The following is a 26,540-nucleotide window of genomic DNA, read 5'->3' on the forward strand; positions in this document are numbered from 1 at the left end:
ATTGCTAGAAACACAGCGAGCTGTGGTGAAACTGGGTTTTATTAGGACTTTAGAGTCTTCCTCAGGAAGGGGAGTCCCATTAACAGCAGGATTGAGCCCAGAGGGGCAGGCGGGCCTCAACTAGGGAAACTTGCACCACTTCACCAGTGCTTGCATGAGTACCAAATGGGGTAAATCACTTGGGTTCAAGCCGCCTTGCACCGGTTGCAATGAATTTACATGATGATTTGCACTGGCATGACTACATCAGTGCAATCCACCCGCACACCCTTTCTCTGCCTCCTCCCCACGCCTTCCGGAAGAGACAGGTCATTACTTTACTTGGTAAGGCCTTATCTGAAACATGTCACCCCGCTCTTTCTCTGGCTGATTTTCACATCCCCTCCCCCCAACGACATTGTTTGAAAGAAAGAAAACAAAAAACGAGAGCGGCGCACCTATTCTTTTCACAGTGTGGTTTGTGGTTCCAACCAAACACAACAAGTGGGCATAGCAACATCTCCAAAGCAGCCTTCACTTCTGTCATGCACTGTCTCTGCCCTGGGACAGAACTTCAGGAGGGGCTGAGATCTGTTTGCTGGCCCTGGGCAGTAGGTAGATTTGGGCAGTGGTGAGTTTGTATCTCAGCATTTCATCCCCCATATCAGCCACAGGCAGCTCTTCCCCATCTCTTTCCCTCACCAAATTTTGCTTTGTTAGGAGCATCCTAGAGGAGTGTCAGTTTCAAACAGAGATGGGTCTCAGTGGCAAAGTGCAGCTTCAGATCACCTCAAAGTTTGGGCATGATCAGAGCAGAGTTTTGGTTTGAGACCATCTCTAGTTTCAGAAGCACCCAAAAAGCATCCACAGTGGAGCATGCAGACTAAAGAGTGCCAGCCCACATGGCAGGCGGAGGATGGACCGGGGAACTGTGACATGAAGCTGACACTGGGATTCCAATGTACTATCTCTGTCCAGGACACCCACAACTTGCTGTGGCCTAGTCTGATTACTTGCTCTGTGGAGTGACTAGTAAAACTATATCACCCAAGAGTCAACTCCGAATTGCAAAGGCCATCCCACTCGATGGTTCAGGCTGCACATTTTTGTTTTAAAACCTGAGCTACAGTCATGGTTGGTCAGTGTTGCGTGGGGTTGATTTTACTGTCGTTTGCATATGTCTGGCAGATGGCACATGGGTCACTGAACCAAGCCCGGGCCCCACCCTCTGGGCTCCACCTTAGGGTGAGAAACACACCTCAAAGAGCCGTTTGCAGTGGAAGCTGGTGAAAGCTAGAAGCGGGTAGCATGGGAAACGAGGAGGTGAAGTTACGCTTGAAATCATCCCTCAACAGCAGGGAATGTTTATATTGAATCGGACTCCAAATAGGGCAGGCAATGGAACCATCGCTCTTCCACAGCCGCCTGCCCCTAGGAGCGTCCACTTTTTGTCTGTCCACCAGAGGCAAATGAATGCACTGATGAACTCTCATAACTGACACATACCAGCTTCACAGGGATGGCCGACTTCACCCTTCTCTGTCAGAAGGGAGTAGTCACGAAAGCAATAAGGACCTTGACGTTTCTACCCAAGCAACTGCACTAAGCGTAGATGTCCAGGCCACCACATTCCATGTAGCCCTGCGAGCATCTCCTCCCGGGACTTGAGAGGAACTGAGATTAATGCACTTAACTGGCTTTCTGATGCTGGCTGGCGACAGCAAGCTTCCACCCCGCATCAGATCGCACCTGTCAGGCCTGCTAGATGTGAGTTTCAGCCGACAGCGTGGGCGGCAACATAAAGAGAAGGAGTATGCAGATCTCCTAAAAAGACCCACTTTCTTCAATGCTGTCTCTTCTTTCTTGTAAATCAGTAGCTGTGTGCTTTCAATTTTCAATGGAACAGACAATCCTCACTCAGAAACAACAGCTTGTCCAACATGGGCCCCTGGGCTTTGCATTGAGATTTTTTTTAGGGGGGAAGGGTTTTCGGATGCATATTCCGGAGACATCGGTGAGACGTGGCAGGTGGGGAAAGGTGGGTGCTCAGGTCTGGATCGCAGTTGGGCAAAGTGGTGGTGACACTTTCATGACTGATTTGTTCAATGGAAATGCTCCTGCATGTATCAGGGAGGTAAAGTCTGACGGGAGCCAGATACTCCCCTGTAGTCTAACGTTGGCTGTCCTCTTGATTGGCAGCACTTCTGTCTCAGAATGAAATTAAGACCATGTATGCTAGTGCCTAATTTGCATAACTGCATAATACTCTTGCATACTACAAATTAAGACCCTGCATGCTATTAATTTGGGGCTATAAACAGCTTTACACCTGGCTACTCTCTAAAGCACCGGTAACTTCTTACTCATTAGCGATGGCCTAGAGAACAGGAAGAACGGTCTTGTTCTTAAGTCACTGAGCTAGAACTCAGGAGATCTAGGTTCAGTTCCTTGTTCTCCCACTGATCTGCTGCATAAACTTGGGTAAGTCGCTTCATCTCTCTGGGTCTTGCTTCACCATCCCTGAAATAGGAGCGATGATTCTGCCTTGTCTATTTCGACTCTGCGCTCCTCGAAGCAGGAGCTGTCTTTGATCAGGTCTCTGTGCAGTGACAAGCACAAAAGGGCTCTGAAATCAGTTTCGTTCCAGGCGTTACTGCAGTACAAATAACAACTATATGGAAAGCCACAGCCAAATGTCAGGGACTTTGCAGAGAAGCTGACGTGCTAGGGCTTGTGAAGTGAACAAACCCCATGTTTCTGCGCAATGCGCTCTTTTGTTTGCTGAAGAACAGCTCACGGTGGTGCAGGCAGGTGGCCACAATGGGCAGAAGGGGGTGTTAAGTGCTAGCTGGTCCCACTGGCTAAGAGGTCAGCAGAGGAAGCGGGTCAGGCTACAGACTCCAGGTACACATCAATGGAAAAAACAGGTCACAGAAACCTGAGAGAGTTAAGACCTAGTTTAGTATGTTGGACCAGTGCAGGGTTGCTGTCTGCAATATATTCTTCAGTGCTTTGTCTGTCCAGTTTTAAAAACCTCAAGGGATGAAGGCCTTGCTGCTCCTTTTGGGAGATCATTCCACAATCTAACAGCTCTCACTCTTGGACCTAACTCACCTACTTGCCATGGAAGGGTTGTCTCTAAATCCCCATGACTGCTTTGAAAATCTCAACGCTGCAGTCGGCGTTTGGGCACCTTGCTTTGAAAACGCTCACCCCAGCAGGTAAGGGGAACAGTCTCTCAGAGGAGCACTCGCAGCTGACCTAGCTGTGTCCCTGTGAGTGTGGAAACAGGTTAGAAACTGAATTTTCATGAAGTCTTGCGCAGTTACATTCTTCTTCCAAAGATAAGAAAATTGCATCAACCTCTCTGAGCAACCATGGCAACTTGTTAAATTAGGTCAAGATGTGGGGGCAGATAAGGCGACTTTGAAAGTCTGCTCACTAGCTGAGTTACGAACACATCAAATGCAAGCTGGGCTTCCGCCCAAATGCACCTTCTCTCCAAACTGTGTGCCTCCTAGGGCTGATACCATCGGAGCTCTGCTTCTCTTGCGATAAAGTACATCGGCACCTCCCAGAGCCATCGGCAAAACAGGCTCTTGAGAACAAAAGCTGAACGACATTTTCAATGTCTTGCATGCAAAAATAGGGGTCGCTGCAAAAAATACCATGCGCTTGTCCATTGTCTTTGCTCACAGGAGCTCAAAGCGCTTGGCAAACATCAGTGGAGCCTTGCCGTGCAGGTAAAGATTGTTGTGCCCATTTTACAGAATGGTGACCAGAGGCATGGAGACTGGGATTTGCACAAGCCACCATGTGAGTCAGTGGCCAAGTGAGGAGTAGAACCCAGGAGTCCTGACTGCCAATCCCCCGCTTTAGCCACTAGAGCCCACTTCCTTACCAGAACTGGGAACAGAGCCCCGGCATCCCGGCTCCCAGGTCTGCTCCAGCCCCTAGAAACTACTTCCCTCCCAGTGCTAAAAGTAGAACTCAGGCATCCTGACTCCCAGCCCCCCCCCCCACCCTCCTTGATCACCTGCACCAGGAGACTGGCTCAAGTCTGCAGAAGCAGTTATAGTTTGGCAGTTTGGCCTCAAGTGCTCACCATTCCCCAAGCAGAAACACTTGCCCCATTTTGCCTTTCCTGCTATTTATTATTAATTTTAACTAGGGAAGCCCTGTCGCTTCCCAGTGTGAGCTCTGGGCATCATCTCCTGGATGGGAGGAGCTTGCAAAATACCAACACTTTTCTGGGCTCACCGCTGTCTCTAACTGCTCATTTAAAAGCTACAGCATGCAGTGAAAGCAGAGGTTGTAAAGGCCCATTATAGAGATGGCCTGAACCAAAACCTCAGCTCCAAACACTCCTGGACTTTGGAAACGTCTTAATCCAGATTAGAATTTTGGAGGCTCAATTCGCCTCTGCTTTGGAGCTTGTGTTGTAACAAAGCAGTTATATTCGGCTACCAGATCAAAACGGCTGCGTTTTGTAACCACACTGTTCTCCCTTTGCCCGGGTGTAAATGATGACAGAAAACGCAAAGCCCTGGAGAATCAGGGATCTTTATAATCACACGTCTGGATTGATACAGCCACAAACTTTATCTGCTGTAGTATTTCTCCTACAAAAATGAGGTGGGTCCAGTTCCTTATTAAACTGAGTTCTAACAGACAGCAACTCCCCTAGATTGAGCAAAGGCCAGTGATCTGAGGCCATGATTTTCAAAGTGACTGGTGATTTTGAGTGGCTGAATTTCCAAGGGCCCAACTTGAGATGCCTTAAAAGAGCCTGGCTTTCAGAGCACAGGTGCTCAGCACTTCCCAAAAATCTAGTGCTTCTAAGGTCTGGACACTGAAAAATGGAGGCATCCCAAATCCCTAGTCACTTTTGAAAAAACTTGGGTCTGGTGTCGCTACTTGCAAAGTTACTGTACAAGAAAATGGGCACTTGGATGCCCCTGTATTCCATACGCCAAGACCTTCCTACTGTGGGAGAGAGCATCGTCTCCTAGTTAGCATATGGGATGGGGAAACAGGAGATCTGGCTTTTATACCCAGCTTTGCCCCTAATTCAGTGCCATACTTTTGTGCCGCATTTTCCCAATTCCATGGAGATCAGCACTAGTGCACGTGGTCATCACAATTCCAAAGCACTTTGAGATCCCCTGGTGAAAGGAGCTATTAGAAGTGGAAAGGATTCATTGGCTTGGAGGGAAAAATGCCAGGGCTGTTTATGGGCCTATTTTGTGGGAACAAATAAAGTGGTTTATGGAAAGAAGCCATAATGAATATATCATGTTGCACGGCACCTCCCACAGCTGTATGTTTCACCGGTCACGTCCTATAGTGCAGTAACTAATTCAGGAATGCAACATGATTCAATTTGGTTTTTGCACAGGTTACTTAAAAGACTCCCATTCAGCTGGCTGGGTTGATCTCTCTAAAATTAATGCTATAGAAACAAACCACTTCCTTTTTACACATAGCTCCAAAAATTATCTTCCCACCTCCCCCTCATCTCCCTGCAAAAAAATAAAATTCTCAGCCCCGAGATGAACAGTGTGAGTGGGAGGAGATTTCTGGGAGGGTCTCACCTCAGGATCTGCTCTGAGCCTTTTGATGATCTTTATCTGCACAGGCTATTTCTGCCTCATGGCTCCTCCAGGTCACAGCTGCCACCAATAGGTGCCGTTATTTGTGAGTGGACGGGGAACTGATGAAAGATACTGTGTAATGCCTGTTTTGCTCTTTGATCTAGGTTTCAAATAAGTTCTGAAGTCCAATCAATTTCCCCTCTCCCCTACATTTTTCCCCTCAAACTCAAAAAATAATACACAGTTCAATAACAAAACCTGCACGCTGAGATTTTGAAACAAAGAAGGACAAAATATTCTAATATTGCAGGAGAAAGACCCAGCCATCACCACACTTGAAACGCGCTCCACAGATCTGGCGCTTGCCCGGAGCCCCATTCTGTCAGCCACAGCCAGTAATGACAGATGGAGGCTAGCAGCCCACCTGAAATCAGTAGGATTGCTCCTGGAGTGCTGTGTAACACAGCATCCGAATGAAACCCTTCACAAATGTATAGGGCCTAATTCTTCATTGCCATACACCTGTTCAAAGTGAATGGAAAGAGCTACTATTCTGATCTGGTGGCATTTGAAATTGCATTGGTGTCAATGATAAGGTAAGGGGTAAGGCCGTGGAGAATCCAGCTCCTAATAACTCCATCACCCTTCATTCCCGAAGCTACAAAAGCATCTCGCAATCTATACTCAGACTGTGTAGTGCCTCTCCAAATGCAGACATTTCTGGGGTGGAGGGCTGCAGCACACTGCACAACAGCATGGAGAGGAGAAAAATTGTCCTAGCTGACGATGAAAACTCCTACCTTGAAAGATAAGGGGCCTGGCTCTCCAGTGCCGTGTACCTGGTGTTGTCAGTCACAGCTGTGCAAAGTGAGGGTAAATTGCTATCGGACTCAGCAAGGTGGCATTCTGCACCCACTTTGCACAGGTATAAATGAGACCAAGACCGACTGGCTCAAGAGACTGGCGATAGGATAACAGAGACTCTCACCTCTAGGTCACTGCTAGGAAACTGCTCCAGCAGTAATACCCAAAAGCTGTTACCGTCTGTGGGATGGTTGGAGACTTACGTGAGACGGCAGGTGAGATGGGCCCAGGTCACAACATTGAGACCGAGGTTCTGGAGACCTCAAAAGTTATGGGGTGTTTGGAGCAGCCTCCTCTAGAGACAGGGAGCAGAGGTAAAATGCAGACCCTGATGCAGATTCGGAGTTTGAACCCTCTCAGAGTACAAGGCTGGAGTGGGTGCTTAAAGGGACAGGTGTCACATCCCAAATGCCATCACTACACTAAGATATGGTGTGCTTGAGGCCATTCGGAGGGACCCATTCATCACTGCCCTGAAGGCCAAAGCACTTTCTCCCCCCATAGACACTGTCCCTCTCAGTCAGGGTTGAGACACATAAACGAGGGACAGTTTGCTGATCTGCTGCCCGTCCTGCGCCTCCAGTCTCCAAGTCAGCCAATCTCATCCCTTTCCCCAGCGCCAAATCCGGTTCAGAACGGAATCCAATAGCCATCTCTGAAAGGCGCTGCCCTGGGGCAGGTGAGCCTACCTGTGTACCCAGCGAGGGCAGCGGCAGGAATGACAGGCTTATCCTTGTTCATGTCAGCCCGGTCTCGAACATAGTCCTTGAAGGTGCCTTTGGGTTTGTGATTGGGCAGCGCCGCTGGGTAGTCCTCGGAATCAAAGCTGTCATAGGAGGGGACGCGCTGAAGGCTCTGGAAGGATGACTGGCTGCTCCAGGACTGCGTCAGGCGGTCACAGCTGTCGTAGCTCTCTATGCTCTCGAAGGAGTCCTGGCCCCCTAGTTTACCTGGCAAGAAGAGGGAAGAATGAGAATCACCCAGCTGGCGAGGAGGCAGTTTAAATGTGATGCACAAATCAAGATCAGGAGAAGGCCAAGACCCCAGGTATGCACTCCATCTGCCAGCCACACAGACAGCAGAAGGGGCCTCAACCCTGCTAATTGCGTTCAGCTCCAACCCGGACAAGACAGTGCTGTTCCACTGCTCCCTCCACCTCGGAGCAAACTTGAATCCAGCACTGACACTGTGGGGCTGGGGTATCTTTATCATCCCCATATTACAGAGCAGGGCGATTTGAGGCACACAGAAGTGAAAGGACTTGCTCAAGGTCACAGAGTAAGTCGCTTGTAGAGAGTCGGGAAAGAACTCATGAGTCCTGACTCCTAGTCTCCACCCCAGAAGCAGGAAATAGCCTGAACCGTGTTCATGGCCGCCTAAAATGGACACGCCTTCTGAACGGGGATTGCCCTGGTTCCAAGGGTTTGAAGAGAAATACGCCACTAAAACGGACAGGCAGGACCACATATTCCAAAGACAGATATGGAAGCTTCATCCACAATACAAAGATGCAAAGGAAAATCCTAGAACCAAACCCTGCGGGAGCTGGGTTTGAATCTCCTGACCTGCGCCCATCTCTACTGATCCCTTGTACGGCACCATAGGCCTGCATGGCACTTCACACTGCCTTGGAGAGCTTACATGAACACAGATAAATTCACAGAAGGTAGCAGTTACACATCCCAAACAGGGTACGCAGGGATACGATTTACCCCCATGCAGAAGGCTAGCACAAGGTCCAGCTAAGCCTTATTTTGAGTTTCTTTGCTTGCGGTTTTTTGCAACAAGAATATATTGCCACGTGATTGCAGAAAATCCTAACAGCAGCTCTTCACACTCCAGTGTCCCCAAGCAACAGTAGACCTGGAAAGGTGTGGGCTGAGAATTCAAGCAACTATTTTTTCTCCTCCACTAAGGTGCACTCCTGTAGGGCTACCCTTATGCAACCAAGCAATATATTAGGGGCCATATCCTCAGCCAGTGGAAAGCTTTGTTGAAGCCAATGGAGCTGTGCTGATTGACACCAACTAAAGATTGAGTTCCCTGTATTTGAAAAAGTGCAGGCAGCTAAAAAGGGACCCAAACATAGCCTTAACTGCACTCTCTGGGATCCCTTACTCTGCCTGTTGCTCAACATCTTTGCTGACAAGCTAAGAGCGTAACAGGATCATTCAAGTTCATTAATTTCCCAAACTAGGCTAAAAACAGCTGCCGGGATTGTGTAAGAGCTCCTGAAGAAATTTCCACTGGCTGAGTTGCCTGTGGCTCAGACCCAGATAGTAAATCTCAGAGGGGAAAGGCGGGCGGAAAGAAGCTGGCATGCTCACCCAAATATTTGTTGTGTTCTAGTTTAAACAGCTCTCCCTGCAAGAAGAGCTTAACTAATGCGGGCGTGAAAGCCTATTGAAGTTTTCTTCAATGACTAATGGGCTGCGTTTCAGAACATTTGCTCCCATTCATCCTAACGGTGCATTGATTCTGAAGCCTAATGATGATGGCTTATATGTCAACATTAACTATTTACCTTCTGACATGAGCAATTCTGAATTTGAGATTCCAACTCAGGCCCATCCCTAAATTAAATGATTTTACTACAGGTGACGATGCCTATAATTAAGATTTCCAGTAATAAGACCTGTTTTCAGTTGCTTATAACTTTTGCCAAATTTCATCCATTTGGGCTGAAAATTTCCATGATTCTAGCTGATATATTCTTGGAGCAGGAGGGGTGGGGGGAATTTCAGCAAAAATGATTCAGCATTTTCTCAGAACAGGGTTAGGGGAAAACAAGGGTTTTGCCCAAAATTCCTACGTTTTGTTGAGAAGCTCTAGCACCTCCATGCTTTGTATCAGGGGCTTGAAGGGTGGTCAGGCCTTTTGTCATCTATGTGAAAATCTACCTAAATTTGGCCAAGTTATGAGACTTTAAAACAAAAATCCCAGTTTGCACATGTGCAATAGAGACTTGCCAGCTAAATTCTCCAAAGATTCTATCTGCACTGTGCATGCGCAGTAGAAAAAAATAGTCCGTGATCATGTAATTAAAGACTGTATCAGGATGCATATGCATAAGGGGCCAAATAAAGGTTGCATGGGTAGCCTTAATTCTGGCATTTTTAGCTTTTAAGGGCTGAATTTTGCAAAGTTACCATTCTTTTAATTTGTTTTTTGTAGAGAATTTATAATAAACTTATCATTATAAACACACAGGTTGGATACCCATTTATACTGAGGTTCCTTTGCACCACTCTGATGGGGTTAGGGAACCTTACCCTTAATATATTCACACCTAAAGGAGGGTGCATTTACACTGCCAGGGCAGGATTTAGTGTCAACTAAAATGTGGCCCATGGTGTTTCTTAAATCACAAATGTTAAGTGGTTCACTGATATAGGTCTCTCTCTCTCTGACCCTCTGTTCCTAGCACTAGGTTGAGGGGCTGTTATGTCATAAGAACACCCTTCCCTTCAGGGTTTGTGAGGACTGCAGGCCAGCATAGCATTGAGTCGTGATAGTGAAAGGCTTTCAGTAAGAATTACCAAGGTGCCTTCTTTAAAGAAAAGTTCAAGAGAAGAGAAGGAACCAAATTAGAAGCCGGTCTGCAAAAAAAACCCAAGCAAAAAGGCTTGCCTAAAATTGCAACACAGCTGCCCCTCGGCTCACCACATCTGCCTAATTTGCCTGTGTTATATAAATGTTTAACCAGCAGAAGTCGTTTTTTGTTTTGTTTTGTTTTTTAAATAACCCTCCCAAAACCCATTTCCCCAGCTTGGAAATTAAGGAAAAAAGAAAAGAAAAAAAGAATAATGAAAATGGCCCCAACCGTGTACTGTACATGTGATCCCAACGAGGGGGGGAATGATGCTGGAATTGGCAAAGAAGCTTGATTTTTCACAAAGATCCAACCCATAGCATTGTTCACTTCTTGTTCCACGTTAAAAAATTAAACAGATGTAACATTCAGCATCAAGACCAACTCATATCGATGCTGGCACTATGATAAGTACTGAGATTCAAGACACCTGAGTTCTACTCAACGTGTGATCTCAGGCAGGTCACATTGCCACTCTTGTGCCTCAGTTTCCTCTTCTGTAAAATTAGGATAATGACCCCCTCCTTTTCAAATGGCTTTGTGCTCTCTGGATGACACTCTCTTCTTGCATCAGAATTAAGAGCCAGATCCTCAATTGGTATAAATCCGTGTAGCTGCTTAGACTTCAGTGAAGCTAAATCCATTTTAACTACTTGAGGAGCTGGTTCTGTGTGTTTGGAGTTTAATAATGTTACCCTAGAAAGGCATTTGGTCTCAGTGTTTAGGGCACAGGAGTTCTGGGTGCTATTCCTGGCTCTGCTGTTGACCTCATGTTGAACTGAGACAAGCCACTGCCCTTCTCTCTGCCTCAGTTACCCCACCTCTAAAATGGGGATAACAATACTCACCTCACCTCAGAATAGTGAGGTTTAATTCATTGGGCCAGATTCTCAGCAAGTGTAAATTGCAGTAGTGCCATTGAAGTCAATGGGAGAGGCAGTGATACCTAGGGGCTAGATCACTGCACTGGACCTCAGGAGACCTAGGCTCCATTCCTGTGCCATCTGTAAAATGATACTGACCTCCACTGTAAAGTGCTTTGAGATCTACTATTCATTATCATCATTGTACACCTGCTGATGTGTAAATACTTCCAGACCCTTGGTTACCAGAAACTATGAAACTAGTTATGGGGCACCTATGGTTTCTTTGCCTGTGATTCCTGAAAAGGAACATCCTGGGTAGAGAGAACCCTCCTGTTTGCATAGAGAAGGTGAGGAAAACATCCAGGGTGGAGGGAGGTAGTGGAAAACCAAGCAGAGATTTTGGAGACTCTGGCCATTACCTCGACTGGTGCGACCCATGCACATGTTATCTGGCGTTACAACTTCCTGCTTGATCGTGAAGTAGTCTGTCTGCAGGGAGTCCGTCTGAACAGGGTCACGCAGGATGACCGACTGGTAGTCATTCTCATACTTGAGGGAGAGGAGCTCCTCTGAGCTGATCGGATGGAGGGTCTGGTAGGACTCTGTGATAAAGCTGGGCTCAGAGAACTCTGACGGAGGCACGCACTGAGCATGCTCAATGCCATAACCTGTGGGTGGAATGATTGGGTGGGTTAATGTCAGCTGTTGACCGAAAAGACAATAACTCAAAGCTAAACAGAGCACTGCTGTCTCTAGCTCTCCTCTCCTGTAATATGTTGATACTGTGAGATCTTTGGATTTTTTAAAAATTATTGGTACAGCACCTAGCATAAAGGGACCCTGATTTCAGCTGGGACTGCTAAGTGCTACCACAGTACAAATAACAAATAGTAACAATAAGAACTTCCGTTGACTTCAATGGGCACCAGATTGGGCCCTTAGCAAATAGGAGCAACCTCAGAGTTGTTGTGGGGGGAAGGATTAGATAAACCACCAGGGGGAGGCTCCCAGCAGTTTCCCCAGGAAATGGAGTATGAGGATGAGGAGCAGGGTCCTTGTCATCACATTGGAGCTGTATACCGATTGACATGGCAGCCCCCATGGAGATTGCTCACCTTCACAATCACCAGGAGAGAACTGGTGCCATCATTAGGTTTCAGAGTAAACGTCAAATTAGGATAACATGGAGCAGTGGGACTCATGCAAGGGATGCACTGCTCTTCTATGCAACATGCTGGAGTAGGATTAGCACTGTCTTCCTTAAAGCAACGGCAACCAGGAGAATCCCCCCATAAAATGACATCTCTCTGCTTTATACTTATACTTCTCCTCCTGCAAGCACTTTCGGATCAAATCTGCTCTATTTACACATCAAAAACAAGACTTCCCCTCACTGCTCACCGAGCAAGCTTCACTTGGCATCAAAGCCAAGCGAGCTCCTGTTTGCTCCAACCCTCTGGACTGACCAGAGAGAATCTGGGATCCAAATGTACATGACCATTCTTTCAATAGTGTATGAAGCATAACAGAACTTTCCCTCCTGTATGAGCTCTGAAAGGCTGGAACTGGGGGTTGAATCATGCCAGATCAGGGAACCAGCGCTTTCCCTTGGTGGCTGCCATCTGGCACTCCAGAAATGCTGAGAACCCACAACCCCAATCAAAAGCAATGAGAGGGTCAGGTGCCTAAGTGTCTCAAGTTGATCACCCAAAATGCAGGCAACAAAAACCAGAGGCCACTTCTAAAAATGTAGGCCTAAGTCTCTAGATGAAGTGATATCTGTCAGACTGCAGACAGCATGAAGCAACAGCTCTGAGGTGTGCACTTCTCTCAGTAGCCGCAGTATGTGTTAACTCTGAAACCTAATGATGACCCCAACATTAACTATCTCATTAATTGTCAAAGGACACAAGACAGAAGAGGGATAATCATACTATGAAAGCTGCATATTCTGCCATGACTGGGGTAGTTAACTGTCAACACATGAATCAGATGGGGCTCAGAAGACACATGAGAACAGAGACAAGCCTAGAACAAGTGTCACTCTTCTAACCACAGCCAACAATTTTAAATAGGCTAATGACCAGCCCACTGTAAACCAGATGCAATAACATTAACACGCTGGATTATTTGGAAGAAGAGAGGAGCAGTTTTGGGAAAAGGGCTCCAACTTACTAATGAAGTAGTCCGATGTATAGCGGGATTCTGGATATGAGGGGTTCACTCCATTAGCTGAGTACGGCTTTATCTCTTCTATAAGAAGAAAGGGACATTAAAGAATCAAGTCCATAGGAATCTCATCTCTGCTGAAACTTTCAGTTATACATGGTGGTCAGAATTTCCAAAAGCATTCAGCTTCCATTTAAACCAGGATTTTCAAAGGAGCAGAAGCAAGTTAGGTGCCCAAATCCCATTGAACTGAGTGCCTAACTCCCTTAGATTCTTTGGAAAAACCTAGCCTTAGGACCCAATAAGTAGCCTGATTTTCAAGAGTGCTGAATAGGGTTCCTATCTCAGGTGGATCCTCTAGGCAATACTGAAATATTATTAATTATTAGGCAAAAGCCCCGATTCTTGCATGGTGTAAATTGATCAAGTGTAAAAGTGCTGAAAATGGCTGACAACTTAAAAATTGGACAATAACGGACCACAAATCCCAGTGATGACTGAACCTGGTGATATTCGGAACAAAAAATAAGCTCTCCCGTCAGGTTTCATGCTGACTCAACAGACATTCTAAGCTTCAGAGTGACAATCCTGGAATCTCATTATATAGATGATTATTATATTTTAATTGCTTCCATTAATTGTGGCTATTTTTCATTCTTTGATGTTTCTGGTGTTGAGTGAAGAGCTCATCACAAAATTTTGAAATTGGACTCTTTTTTTTTTTTTTTTTTTAAATGAAAAAGAGGGACTCGTTGTTCCAGAAAATTTTCCCAATTTTTCAACCAGCTCTGGTGGGTGTGTTTGCCTAAAACACACCTGCGGTTTGAGCATACACACTTCTGCTGCTCCTGACCTGCCCATATGAAAAGGAAAAAGTGCAAGACACTGAAAACCCTGTTCCTACTTTCATGAGGCATTGCTCCACAGCCACCAACTTACTCCTACTGAATACTCTTTGGTGTGTGTATCTACGACACTAGCACAATGGGGCCCTGGTGCATAATTAATAATAGTAACTGTACCCTCAATACATGGATCATTTCACCCCTGCCCATCTCATCAGTGCTGTCACATGCAGAAGTTGATTTTGTCTCCTCAGTTTGGAAGCTGCACAGTTTCTGCCTTGGCTCCTCTTATTAAGATCTCGTTCAATGCAGGAGCAGTTGCAGAGCACACAGCGCAGGGACACAGACAGCATAATGGGACATTAAAAAGGGCAACAAAAATAAAAGCACAAATTGCTCTGCCTGTGTTTATTTCTGCTGAGGCTGGAGAAAAACTAACCAAAGATAATGCACGTTCACTTGAAGGAGGCTAATTTTGGCCTCCCCTCCTGGGATTGCAGGGTGGAAAATATTCTCAAACAAAGGAAGGTTTTGTGTAGAGAGACCTAATCCCGGGCGCTTTTTTCCCCTCCCCATGGAGTCTGCCAAGTGGCAGGGTGGGTGACCACAGGGAAAGGGTGGGACTAGGTTAAAAAGGGCAACTTTCAGCTAGGTTTACAGTCAAGCAGAGGGCACTGATGACTGCTGGTAACTGGGGTTATTTTAGGAAGAAATTTGGAAAAATACGACTGCAAACACCCAAATACACGAAGGCAAAGTCGCCCATCTGCTGCCGTTTTTATACCTTGTGCAGCTTGCGGTAGGTGAGTCACTCCCTCTGAAAGAGCTAACAGGGGAGGCGTGTTAATGAGAAGGACCAGGAGGCTGCTACGTGTCCTGCTGTGACCTAACGCTTCTGGGTGGCTTAGTGAAGTTGAAGCTAACTGCTTTGGGTTTAACAGACCAGGCCCTGGTACTGTTCCCATTGAAGAGGATGGCAAGCTACTCTCAGGAAGGAAGGGCTGACAGTGAAGACACTAGATTAAGGTTCAAGAAACGTTTGCTCGATCTCCAGCTCTGCCAATTTACACTGGGTAATTCGCTCCATCTCTCTGTGCCCCAGTTCCCCACCTGTAAAACATGGACAGAAAAATCTGTCATGTCTATTTAGATGTTAAGATCTAGCAGGGACTCGGTGTTTGTACAACACCTGGCGCAATGGACCCCTGATTTGGGGCAGAGCTTCTAGGTGGCACTGTAATGTGAATAATAATGAAACTTCCCATTGATTGTATTAGCAGGATCGAGCCCTGTCTTCCCAGTTTGGAAGGGCAGTTTCTGCCCTTTTTTATTACTCATAGGTACTTTTTCAGTCCAGGAGCACAAAGTGATGTACAAACACGACTTCATTCCCATGGGCCTCTGAGAGGCATGCAGATTACTGTGTTTTACAGACAGGGAAACTGAGGCATGGAGGCATTACATGATTTGCACAAGGTGACACAGCATGCGTGGAGAACAGCTAAAAATAAAGAACCTAGGCATCCCGAGGATGCCTGGAGGATAAATACGGAGAGAACTGCATCTTTATTCTTGTCCTCACACAGTTGAAGGAGAAACAGCCAATGCTAAATCCAGGACCTGGCCTGTAAAAAACCTTTTAGTTTTCTTCTAAGGGCATCTATCTACCTAGGTAATTATACAACCCTCACTACCACTGAGTCTGGGCAATTAAGACATTAATAAATTCAGTCTCACAACCCCTCTGTGAGAAAACATTCTCCATATTTTACAGTTTGGGAAACTGAGGCATGGTGCACCCATATCCTCAAAGGTATTTAGGCACCTAGCTCCCACTGAAATCAATTCCCAGCTTTGCTACAGACTCCCTTGGGCATGTCACTTAGGTCCAGATGCTCAAAGGGAAATCAGTGGGAGTTAGGCACTTAAATGCCTTTTCAGATGTCAGCCCAAGTGACTTGCCCCACGTTGCTGGTAGAAGAGCCGCGAATTGAAACCACATCTCCTGAGTGCCAACCCAGTGCCTTCACCACAAAACCATCCCTCTGCAGTGGATGACTCAGTAAAAACTAACGGAAAAAGAGAAGAACTGAAAAGATACTGGAGCCAAACATGGAGTGGAAAAACACAGGCTAGTGCAGCCCCCATGCACAGCCATGTCTACCTTCTCAAACCACCGGTGAGGGTAAAATTAGTAATCAGTAATTAACCTCCATTTGTCAACAGGTTTCATGGAAGGCACGGAATCCCCCTTCGCTCCCAGCCACCAAAGTAGGGTTACCGACAAGGGAAAGCAGTGGGTGCCATGGATATGGATACGCAATGCAATGGAACTGCTATGAAGCAGCCCTAGGACTGAACTAGATGCTGCATCATGGGGTTGAGTGGACTATGGAGCGTCTGAATTTGCTCAGTGACCTGTGGTTTTCTGGGCCCTTCGCAGCATGCTAGCAATTCCTTGGTAGCACGGTAGGGAGAGTGCAGCAATATAGTCTCGAGGGCTCCACTGATTCAAACTGAGGTAGCTGTCTTTTAAATTCTCAGTGAAGGAGCAATGTGTTTAGGGAATGCTGGGGTCCTAAAACCCACCATCTTCCCCACCCTCTCCACACATTTAGCCCTCAAAGCAATTCAGCCCATGCCAGCACCTGCTTAAGAGCCAGATCCAAAAGCCCCCTGAAGTCCTTCTATTGACTTCAGTAGGCTGTGGACCAGGCTCTAAATCTTGGGGAAATTAATGCGATTAAAGCAGATACTTAAAGTTAAACACGTGCTTTAGAGCTTTGTTGAACTGGGTGTGTCTGCTGCCACTTTTCATCGCAGTTACACAGCTCAGGCTCCCATCAGCCATTTAGGTAGCTCTGTCACTCCAAGATATCTTATCAGACATTTTGCATTTCTATAGCACCCTCCTCCCGCAGAAATCATTTATGAAAACCAAGATCCACAAAAGGTGGTATGCAGGGATATATATAGAGAGATCACTTCACCCACCCCCTCTGAAATGCAGCCACCTCTGGTGTGAAACACAGCAGCTGTTTCACCACACCCAAGGAATAAAGAAAAATAATTTCCAGTTGTGACTGGAGAGTCTGGGTGTGATTCAGAAGTGTTGGCCTAGCTGCTCTCATTGCTCTCAATGATAAAAATTCCCAATAGGAGCAGTCAGGTCAATCCCGAATGCCTTGGAAAAACCCACCTTTCATCCCTTGGAATGCAGACTGGCCCTGCCTTGCCCTGGAATTCAGTCAAGATACTGGCGCTAACACCCTTCCTCTTTCAAAGAGTGCCAGGAGATCTTCACTGGCCACAACCAGTCAGGCCCCTTTGCTTTATGTTTTATTGGAAAGCCGGCATCTCCAGCACAGCCAGTGCTGACCCAGGGTACGTCTGCATTGGATCAGGGCAGTGTGATTCCCAGCCTGCATAGATATTGCCACGCTAGCCCAAAAACCAGCCGTGTATACACTGGGGGTCTGGCAGGATTGCACTCAGGGTGACTAACATGAGCCCAGCCCGTACCGCCATGGACACGCTGCTATTTTTAGGCACTCAGCTGAGTTGGGCCAGCATCGGTACACGCACACGAGCTTGGACTCACACCTCCCCACTCGAAGATAGACTTACCCTCAGAGGGAAGGTCGTCAGCTGCAGAGAACCACAAACACCACTTCCGGCCACACCTGTATCTTCCTTAGAGGTCTCCCATCCAAATAGGGCCTCACTAGATACTGCTTAGTTGATAAGTATGGTGACATCACTGCACAGGGTGTTGGTAAATTACTGAAGCCTACAGCAGTCAGACCCTAAGCCTGGCTCTTCGGGGACCTGAGATTCAGTCTGCCTCCTTAATACGTGAGTCCAAGGCCCCTTGCTGTAGCCCACGTGGTGACCCGCTCAGTTACCTTTCTGCAGGATCTCCAGATGCTCCCAGAGAATCTCTCCCACGAAGTCAGGCGCTAGCTCGAGGAAGCAGTCCTTGCCCAGAGAGCAGAGGGCAGCCCCGTTCATGCAGAACTTCTGGAAATCCACGCCCTTCAGACTGAATTCATTCACAGCCCACATCACCCAGTCCCGCACATGAGTCTCCGTCCACTGCTGGGGGTCTGCACCAAGGGGTCACGGGAGAGAGCCGTTAATAAGACTTCTACGGAAGTTAATACAGTTGTCAGGGATATATGGCCATCCCTTTGCCCGCCCCCTGAAATGCAGCTACTTCTAGTGTGGTACACAGCAGCTCTTTAATCGCACCAAGGAAGCACCCTTAAAGTCAGGAATCAAGAAACATATTTCCAATTGCAACTGGAGAGTTAGGGTGGTATTTCTGAAAGTGCCCATTGCTCCCATTGAAGTCTGTGGTAAAACTCCCATGCTCCAGGTGTTACAGACACGCCATCTCAATGGGGAACAAAATATCAGCTCTCCCTACAACTGTACACACTGGGGCAGTGCCCCACAGATCCCGCTGTTGGGTTGACATAAGTATAACATACAATGGTGGGGAATGTCATAAATTTAGCTTCATCCGGTAGGACCAAGTGTTACTTTTGTCTGCCACTGGAGAGCCTTTCTCTGATCCTGTCCCTGGCTTGAGACAAAGTTTATAACAGCCCATCTTCTCCCTATGGGCGTCAGTCTTCCAGTAACTTTTTTTTTTTTTTTCCATTCAAACCACAAGCACCTTGCAGGTTATGCCAAACAACACCTGACACTTCTGCCCATAGTAAAAATTAAAGGAGGTGAAAATCTCCCAGCTAGGGCCAGGACAAAATATTCATGTCCCGTTGGGTACAGGCCCCCTGTGCTACCTCAAGAGGGAACCCAATTCATGGGGTATTGCTCACTGGGTAGCTGAGAGCAAAAATTGTCTCAACTTCTGAAAGGGGTGGGCAGAAATCACATAGGCCAATCTGTCCAGCAATGGAGGAAGATATCGCTTATGTATTCCTCTGGCCAGAGAAGCCAGGGATCAAGGTGGTGGCAAGAGAGATGGAATGGAAAGGAGCAAGGGGTTTGGAAAAGAGGATTTTTCAGATGAAGAAATGCCTCTGGTTTATAACTTACACAGAGCTCTGCCCATTGGGCACTAGCGTGCCATACCTTTGGGGATTCCCAGCCGCTGTTGCTCTTTCGTGAAGCCGCTGAAGGTGGCCTTCAGTGCCTGGGACATCATTTCTTTACTGCTAGGGGTTAACAAAGGCACATCTGCACATTCCATATCTGAAAGAAGCAGAGGAGGAGACAAATAAACAACTCACCGAGTCACACGCCCCACTAAGGCAGAGGATTATGCTGTTTGGAGCCAGAGGAATTATACATCCAAAACTGAATCCAACAAATAAGCGAGCCTAACAACATGAGCTTGAACCTCCTTCCAGCTGCCTCATAACTTCACCCACAAACTCTCCAGCAGAAGATCACGTGACAACATATCACATCAATGAGGCACAGGTTGGAAGTGGTACTTGCGTGGTCAAAGGCCAGTTTTAACCTGGGGGCATGACACTGTTTCAAGGATGTTCTTGATTAAGGGACAGTGCTGGGTCAAAAACAACAGGCCTGATTCTCTTTTCAGTTCTCCTGGTGTAAATCAGGAGTAACTTCACTGATGTTAATGGAGTTACACCAGTGTAAAAGCACGTAATGATACTGACCTCCTTTGTAAAGCGCTTTGAGATCTCCTGATGAAAAGCTCTATGTAAGAGCTAGGTTTATTATCATTAAAATGGGGAAAGTCAGACCTTAGTATTTTTTAAACAGAAAACCACAATTATATTATCTACACTATAATTATACCTTAAAACTATTAGAAATCTTGTTTGCGACACATGATTTTAAAAAGAATCCTAGGGTCTGCTCCAAACCCGACTGAAATCAATGTAAAGTCTCCCACTGACTTCACTCAGCTCTGGGCAATTATTTTAGGGCTTGATCCTGAAAGGTGCTGAGTGCCTGCACATCCCATTGAAGTCAGAACAAACTGCAGGTTCCCAGAACTGGGCAGGAGCAGGACCTAATTTAGACTGGTCCAGTAAAGACTTATTCCCAGTTTACAAAGTTAAGCACGTGTGTATTTCCATTGACATCAATGGGACTTTTAATGTGCTGAAATCTTTGCAGGATTAGGGCACTAGTAACAATTTGTGGGGCTCCCAGTGCATCCGTCCCCCAATATATTGTCTAATTCATTTGAAAGATCCTCAACTCATGTCTCTATCCAGGTGTCTTGTCCAGACTCTCACACACTGTCAGAACATCACAAATGCTTTGTTTTAGTCCCAGGCATGAAGATGGAGAAAAAATCAGTCTCATTTTCATTCCTAGTCAGTTACACTTCCAGGTTCTCATGCACTATCCCAAAGGTTGCAATGTTTGGATTGCAAAACTCTGCAGGACTTTTGTTTTAAATAAGATTAATTTATATGAAAATTCTTAAATACATTAGGATGGGCCTAGGGTTTTCTAAAAGCTTATTTTTACCAAGCCTACATTCTGCACAAAACTTGACCAAACACTGTACCATCTCAACATTTTCACGTGTGTTACATCTTCCTCCACAGTGATGTGCACTGAGGCCTGATCCAGCAAAGCACATATGCATGTGCTCGTTTTTCAGCACGTGAATAGTCCTATTGACTACAACAGGATCATTCACATCCTTAAAGAAATGCTTGTGCTTCAGGGCTTTACAGAGCACTGTAATGTTCTCATGTGGTGTAGACGAGATAGCATTCCATTGGTGCAAATGCAAAGGGGAATCTAGGCTGATCGGCACAGACACGCCCACTCTGGGTCTCTGATTTACAGGGTTTATGTAGCATAACATCATTCCACAAGGTCTCTCTAAGTGCTGGCCAGGATTGAACCATCATGGAATGAGTTGCTGGCTACCCTACAATCAAAACACTTCACAGACATCAATCAGTTAAACCTCACAAGCATCCCGTGGTTCCCAGGAGCATGGAAAAGGAAAAAATATAATTAGCTGAACACTTCAAATTACCCAAAAAGGTTTTGATTAGGTGAAAGCTAGAGGGCAAGGGGGGAGGGAATATTACTTCCCCTGAGCTGGTTTGCCCCATAACCAGCACTTAATTTCCTGTCACAGATCGTAGAGGGGAAAAAAAGGGGGGGGGAGGCAGAGGGAATCCTGGAAAAAGTTCATTCGTAAAGGACAGGGCGTGACGAAAACCAAGCAGAAAAGCCATCCAAGGAGGGAGGCGAACAAAGAGCTGGAAAATCCCAGATTAACACAGAGTTACATAACGCACAATCCATACAGTGAAACAATTGCTGAGTCAGTCACTGAACAATGCATAGCCACCCCCAGCAGAGACCAGTGATGTCAGCCCAGAAATGTTGGACCTGGGGAGTAAATCCTGGTGAGAAGCATTTACATGGCAAGAACCACTTTGTGTTCTGGGGCAGCTGCAATAAAATATTTGGGGGGGCGGGGCGGGGGAGGGGTTTTTTAAAAAACCCCTATCCTTCCAATTAGATATCTGACCCTTGATTTGCTTATTTTTAAAACACACTGCTGAAATGATAATCACCAAACACTTCACCCTGCCATAGCACTGTGCGTCTCACAGCACTTTATGGCGGCAAGTCAGATTTCACAAATGGGGAAACGGAGATACAGAGCAGTGACATGATCTGCTCAAGGTCAATGGCAGATCCTGGAGTTTATCTAAACTTTTTTTATTTGAATGAAAAAAAGCTTCTCAATAAAAGAGAAACTTTCACCCCCCAAAATGCCATTTGAGTCAAAAACCCTGCTTCCTGCTTCCTGACCTGAAGGGACCCTTCCTAGACAGTAAGAACTTGGGCGAAGGCTCCAAATTCATTTCACACAGGCGAGTCCTCAGGTGATAACTTCCAGTCCTCAAAGAGTTGGGCGGGATTTCAGCTGGTGACTTACGCAGTGAAAGGCTCTGAATATTCCATGACCCTCCCAGTTACGCAACCCTCCCTCTTTGACTGAGATTTTAATACTAAAAATAGAAGCACATCCACAAAAATATATCCAGGGATCACATTACAATAAATTGCACCCGCTACATTTGCATGCTCAAATTCCCATCTCGGCATGCACAAATGGATTAACTTCACATGTGCCTTGCTATTTGCACATGCACGAGGATTTGCACATGGAGATGGGCACATGCACCTTTTTTTTGATGAGCACTATTTAAAAGTATCTTTAATGGGATCCTCTAGTGCAGATGCCCTGTGCTTGTAGGGAAACCCTTTGAACTCCACACAGGTCCATATTAGTAGATCCAATTGCAGGATGAGGGCTGAAGAGCTAACTTTGAGCCCACAGCCCTGCATATCAAATGGATCTGCCCACAACCCACACATTCAGCTCTGCTGTTCAGAGCAAGGATGCAAGATCCAAACCTCCTTCCTGGATTCAGACACACAGCTTGGTGTAAACGCAGTTCCATCACAAATCAAACAAAGCTGTTTCACCGTCTCCACATTTTCACCTTCTGCTGTTTGTTGCCGTGTGCAAGATGCACAGCAGACTCAAACAGAGAAGCCAGGGAGGCTAAATGAAATCTGGCTCTTCCTTTTAACTCCCTTCTCCTTGAATCACTCCAACCAGGTATCCTGCCACTCACGTATTACGACTTACAGAATTCCACGGTTGGATAAACTGCTACTGATCGCTCCTCTTCCCCTTTGCATTTGAAATTCATGGCCTAATTCTCCTCTCACTGATGCCACAGTCTTAATCAAGAAGTTATTTTGCTGTGCTATTTGCATGATTTACAGGCAAATCAGGACTTTAGAAAATAATGAACAGATTCAAACGTTGTGTTCGGTTATTTACTGGGTTTGTTAGAGAAGGCTTGAAGGAATGAGCAGGAACCACAGACATCTCTCCTATCCATCTTCCACTTTGATTGAGATCATGCTGAGAGAAAATGGATCAATGCACCTTTCCCTTCATCATCATGTTACTTCATAATGCTTTGCTTTTTTTACTCTGCAGTTACAGGGACCACCCAGGCACACACTGTCCCCTCCCTTTAGCAGGCTGGTTACACAGCGGCTCATTGCTCTCTGTCTGTATGAAAGGATGATTCAGGATTAGCCTAAGGAAACTTCTTTAGCCTTGTTTCCCACTGATTCAACCACATAAACACGTGCAAAGCAGAATTCTTTAGGCAATGTACCGGGAGGGGGAGAGGACATTTGGATGTGCACAATTGTGAAAATGCTTGTGAATATGGTCCCTATTTTATTATAGGCAAATTAGTGTCTGCAAAGTTGTTTATAGGTGGGGTCCCCCCGTTTCAAATTTAATGAATTTAGGATTTCGGTATGAACATTTGCACAAAGAAAGCTTGGTAAATGGGAGAGCCTAGCTTATAGTCAGGGTCATTCAAGGAAAAGTGGGCCCATTTTCAGGCTAAAGAAAGAGAGACCGAATTTTTCAACGTTTCTCAGGGGGTTTTTTTGTATGAAACTAGATCACTGAAATAAGCACGAAGCCTTACATTTCCAATTTGTCATTTCAAATACTAGGCACTAGTTTTTATGGGACAGTGTAAATTAGAATCAAAGTGTGTTCTAGAATGATATATTGTATTTTTTTCCTATTGGACTGTAGCTATGAGTGAAACAAACTCTCTTTAGCACTTCACATATTGGGGCCCCAATCCTGCAAAAACACACCCAGCTTCATTTCAGGCACTTTGGTAATCACACTGAGCACCATGGGAATGTTGTCATGTGAAGCTAAACACATGCATAAGCCTTGGCAGGACAGAGACATACGTTTGCAGGCTAGTTCCAGGCGGCTGATTTGGAGGCTACTTTGGAAAGAAACACCTTTCTATCTCAGCTCTGCCTCCCTTGGTTTTGAGGTACTTAAATTAGACCCGTCAACTTTTTTTTTCCCCATTAAAGCAGTCTATATTTCCCCAGAGTGGAGGATGGGCTTGATTTTCCTCTCACTGGCACTACTGTAATCCTGTTGAACTCAATGCAATTTCTCCTGATTTGCACCAGGCTAAGTAAAAGAAGAATCAGGTCCTAGAGTTCTGTCTCCCATCGATCCCCCATGCAATGTCACGTGTGCTGTGGGTTCTGGTGTTGGGAGCAGGCACTTAGAAGTCAGAGCCAAGAAGCACTTTTATAGCAAAGACAGATGAGGCTAAAGTCTGCTGCGGTCAATTTTTGTTGCCACCTTAAACTTGGTTCCCAAGACAAAACCTGAGCCAAATATCATGTGCCTCTCTATGTACCTTCCCCGTCCCCAACACACACACACACACACACACACACAAAGAACAAGGGCTTGGAAAGAATTTATCTAGAGACAGTGGGGTTTAAATCAGGCCAAGCTCATTTGTTTCTCCTAAGCTTCTCTTGGAATTTTCAGCTTCATTTAAAAGCAACAGAAAACAGCCTAGACTAGCGGTCTGCACGCTTGTCAGGAGGTTGTGAGTTCTAATCCCAGCACTGCATGGCTAAGGCCTTGTTTGAGCTGGGATAATGTGTTGTTCTGCACATTATGCTATAAATAACAAATAACCTCCCGTGTCTTAAGACCCAGATCTGCTGTGATGCCAGTAAGAAACTAGCTAATTTATAATAGCCAGCTGGCCAAGCACATGAGGAGTTTGGGCACATTGGAGCAACATCTTTGATATGTTTGTACAGCACCTAGCACAATGGGGGTCCTGGTCCTGTATGGGGCTCTCTGGGCATTATGGCAGATAGGGCCCAGGTGGTTTTATCACCATGTCCAGCACCCTGTCTACAGTCAGCTTCCACTGTAACTACAAGTGCTGGAGTTTGTACTGATGGTGAAATACGCTTGCCCTGCTCCCACTGAAACCAATGCACAACGTTTCCTTGACGTCTAAGGTGCAGAACCATGAGAGGCAAAGTCTTATGGCTTAGGTCAAAGGGAGTTGCAGATCAGGTCTCTTTCAGGTGCCTCAGGATGGGAACCCCAAAGAACCAGGCACTGGAGAACCCTGCCCTGACTATTTCTAAAACAAACATTTTGAGATCCTGGGACAAACAGTTCTAGCAGGATCATTAGTCACATGGGCCTTATCAAAATCCAGAGACAGCTTTTATTATTACCGATTATTTATACAGTAGAAGCACCCAAGCTCCTCAACCAGGGACCAGGACCTCATTGTGTTGGGCACTGTACATTATTTATTAGGTTTGTTACAGCTGCACTAGGAACCCCAGCCACGGACCAAGACCCTATTGCGCTTGGTGCTGTACACACACAAAACACCAAGACAGAGGGCCTGATTTCTCAGGTGCCTAATGCCCATCGGTTTTGTAAATACCATTACAAAAGCATGGCTGGGGAGAGTAAGACAGCAAACTATCAAAGAGGCAGGGTGTCCCCGAGTTCATCTCCCAGCTATGAGCACACGCTGTCCCGAACCAGCTTCACATTCATAAACTATTTATGCACCTCTTTTATTTAAAAAAAAAAAAAAAAAAAAGAGGTTGAAAATTTCTAAACTTTAGGTTTTTGACCTTAAAATGCAGTGCCTGTGCCTGATGCTGGTTGCTTAAGCAAGATAAATAACCTTTTTTTTTTTTTAAACAATTAAGTTGCGTGGTGGGGAGCAGAGGCATTTTTATCCCAAGCTTCCACACAGAGTCAATGCCCCTTGAAAGTTCCCATTAGTAGCTCATTTTGTTTCCCATCAAAAGCACCAGTGTGTCCCTGTCCAGCCCCCACTAGTTTACACAGTAGCCTGCACATAAATGGATGTCCGGTGGGTCAGAGTAGAGCTGGCTGACCCCTCCCCTCCTCCTCCCATGCATGCCCCTCCTGTCCTTGCTCTGATGGATGGACGCAGAGGTCAGGAACCCAGCGCGCTGTTGTCTCAGGTAAAAGCGAAATGCCCCCTTTCCTCCCGGCTCCAAGGCCCCCCCTCACACTCCCGGGCTAATCAAACAAGATGCCTGGGATTCCGCTGCCACTGCATCCTTATCACACAGAAGGCTGAGATCTGCCTCCATCAGGGCCAGGCACTCTGTTCCACAGGCGCCCGACGCCAAACAGAGGGGGTCAGCAGCTGTTTGACTTGACCCAGCGGAGTGAAAGCCGGGCCATCCCAGCCAATCCCTGCCCCGAGGAGCTTCAAGTGCAAAGGGGTGACGTGAAGGGAAGCCCAGAGCAGAGAGAACATGGAGGGGGTCATGCTGCTGACTCGCTCCTTTCGGACCAGGCAGAAGGTGCGAGCCACAAGCAGGGAACTGGAGAACTTGGGAGAAGGCGGGGGCTGAGGGGCCTGCGGGGGAAACGTAGAAAGGCACAAGGAGATGGATGGGGCGTGGAGGCTGGCATCCGACTCACCCTGAAAGGAGAGAAAGGGATGGCTATGGAGGACAAAGAGGAACAGCCTCTGTTGCTTTCCCGGCTGCTCTAGAGTCACAGGTGGACACACGTGCACGGAAGCGCCTGTGAGAAGGGGCTTCCCGTCCAAGATCCAGTAACCCACCTCACACATGTTTTCAGTGAGCCCTTGACCATGGCAGGGGAGGTGAAAAACAAAGGAAAGCAGCTGGTAATTTGGCACCCAGAGGTGGGACCTGCCAGCTGGCTGATCTGGTAAATGCTTCCCCAAATTCAATC

The 26,540-nt window shown here is 46.5% G+C and overlaps 1 protein-coding gene across 2 annotated transcripts in view; it reads right to left on the minus strand.

Annotated features, from left to right (window-relative positions):
• ETS1 (ETS proto-oncogene 1, transcription factor) overlaps nucleotides 1–26,540 on the minus strand; it is a 104,248-nt gene that overhangs the window by 14,250 nt on the left and 63,458 nt on the right. For both annotated transcript variants that reach the window (XM_067563669.1, XM_067563660.1), the window contains 5 exons: nucleotides 19,010–19,129; nucleotides 17,815–18,015; nucleotides 13,071–13,148; nucleotides 11,315–11,563; nucleotides 7,127–7,387 (listed from right to left, as the gene is read on the minus strand). In XM_067563669.1, the coding sequence (XP_067419770.1) occupies nucleotides 7,127–7,387; nucleotides 11,315–11,563; nucleotides 13,071–13,148; nucleotides 17,815–18,015; nucleotides 19,010–19,129 (909 nt within the window). The remainder of the gene's footprint in view (nucleotides 1–7,126; nucleotides 7,388–11,314; nucleotides 11,564–13,070; nucleotides 13,149–17,814; nucleotides 18,016–19,009; nucleotides 19,130–26,540) is intronic.

Source organism: Emydura macquarii, unplaced genomic scaffold (assembly GCF_026122565.2).
Source record: "Emydura macquarii macquarii isolate MOO-44397 ecotype Brisbane River unplaced genomic scaffold, CSIRO-AGI_Emac_v2 contig_312, whole genome shotgun sequence".
NCBI lineage: Eukaryota > Metazoa > Chordata > Testudines > Chelidae > Emydura > Emydura macquarii.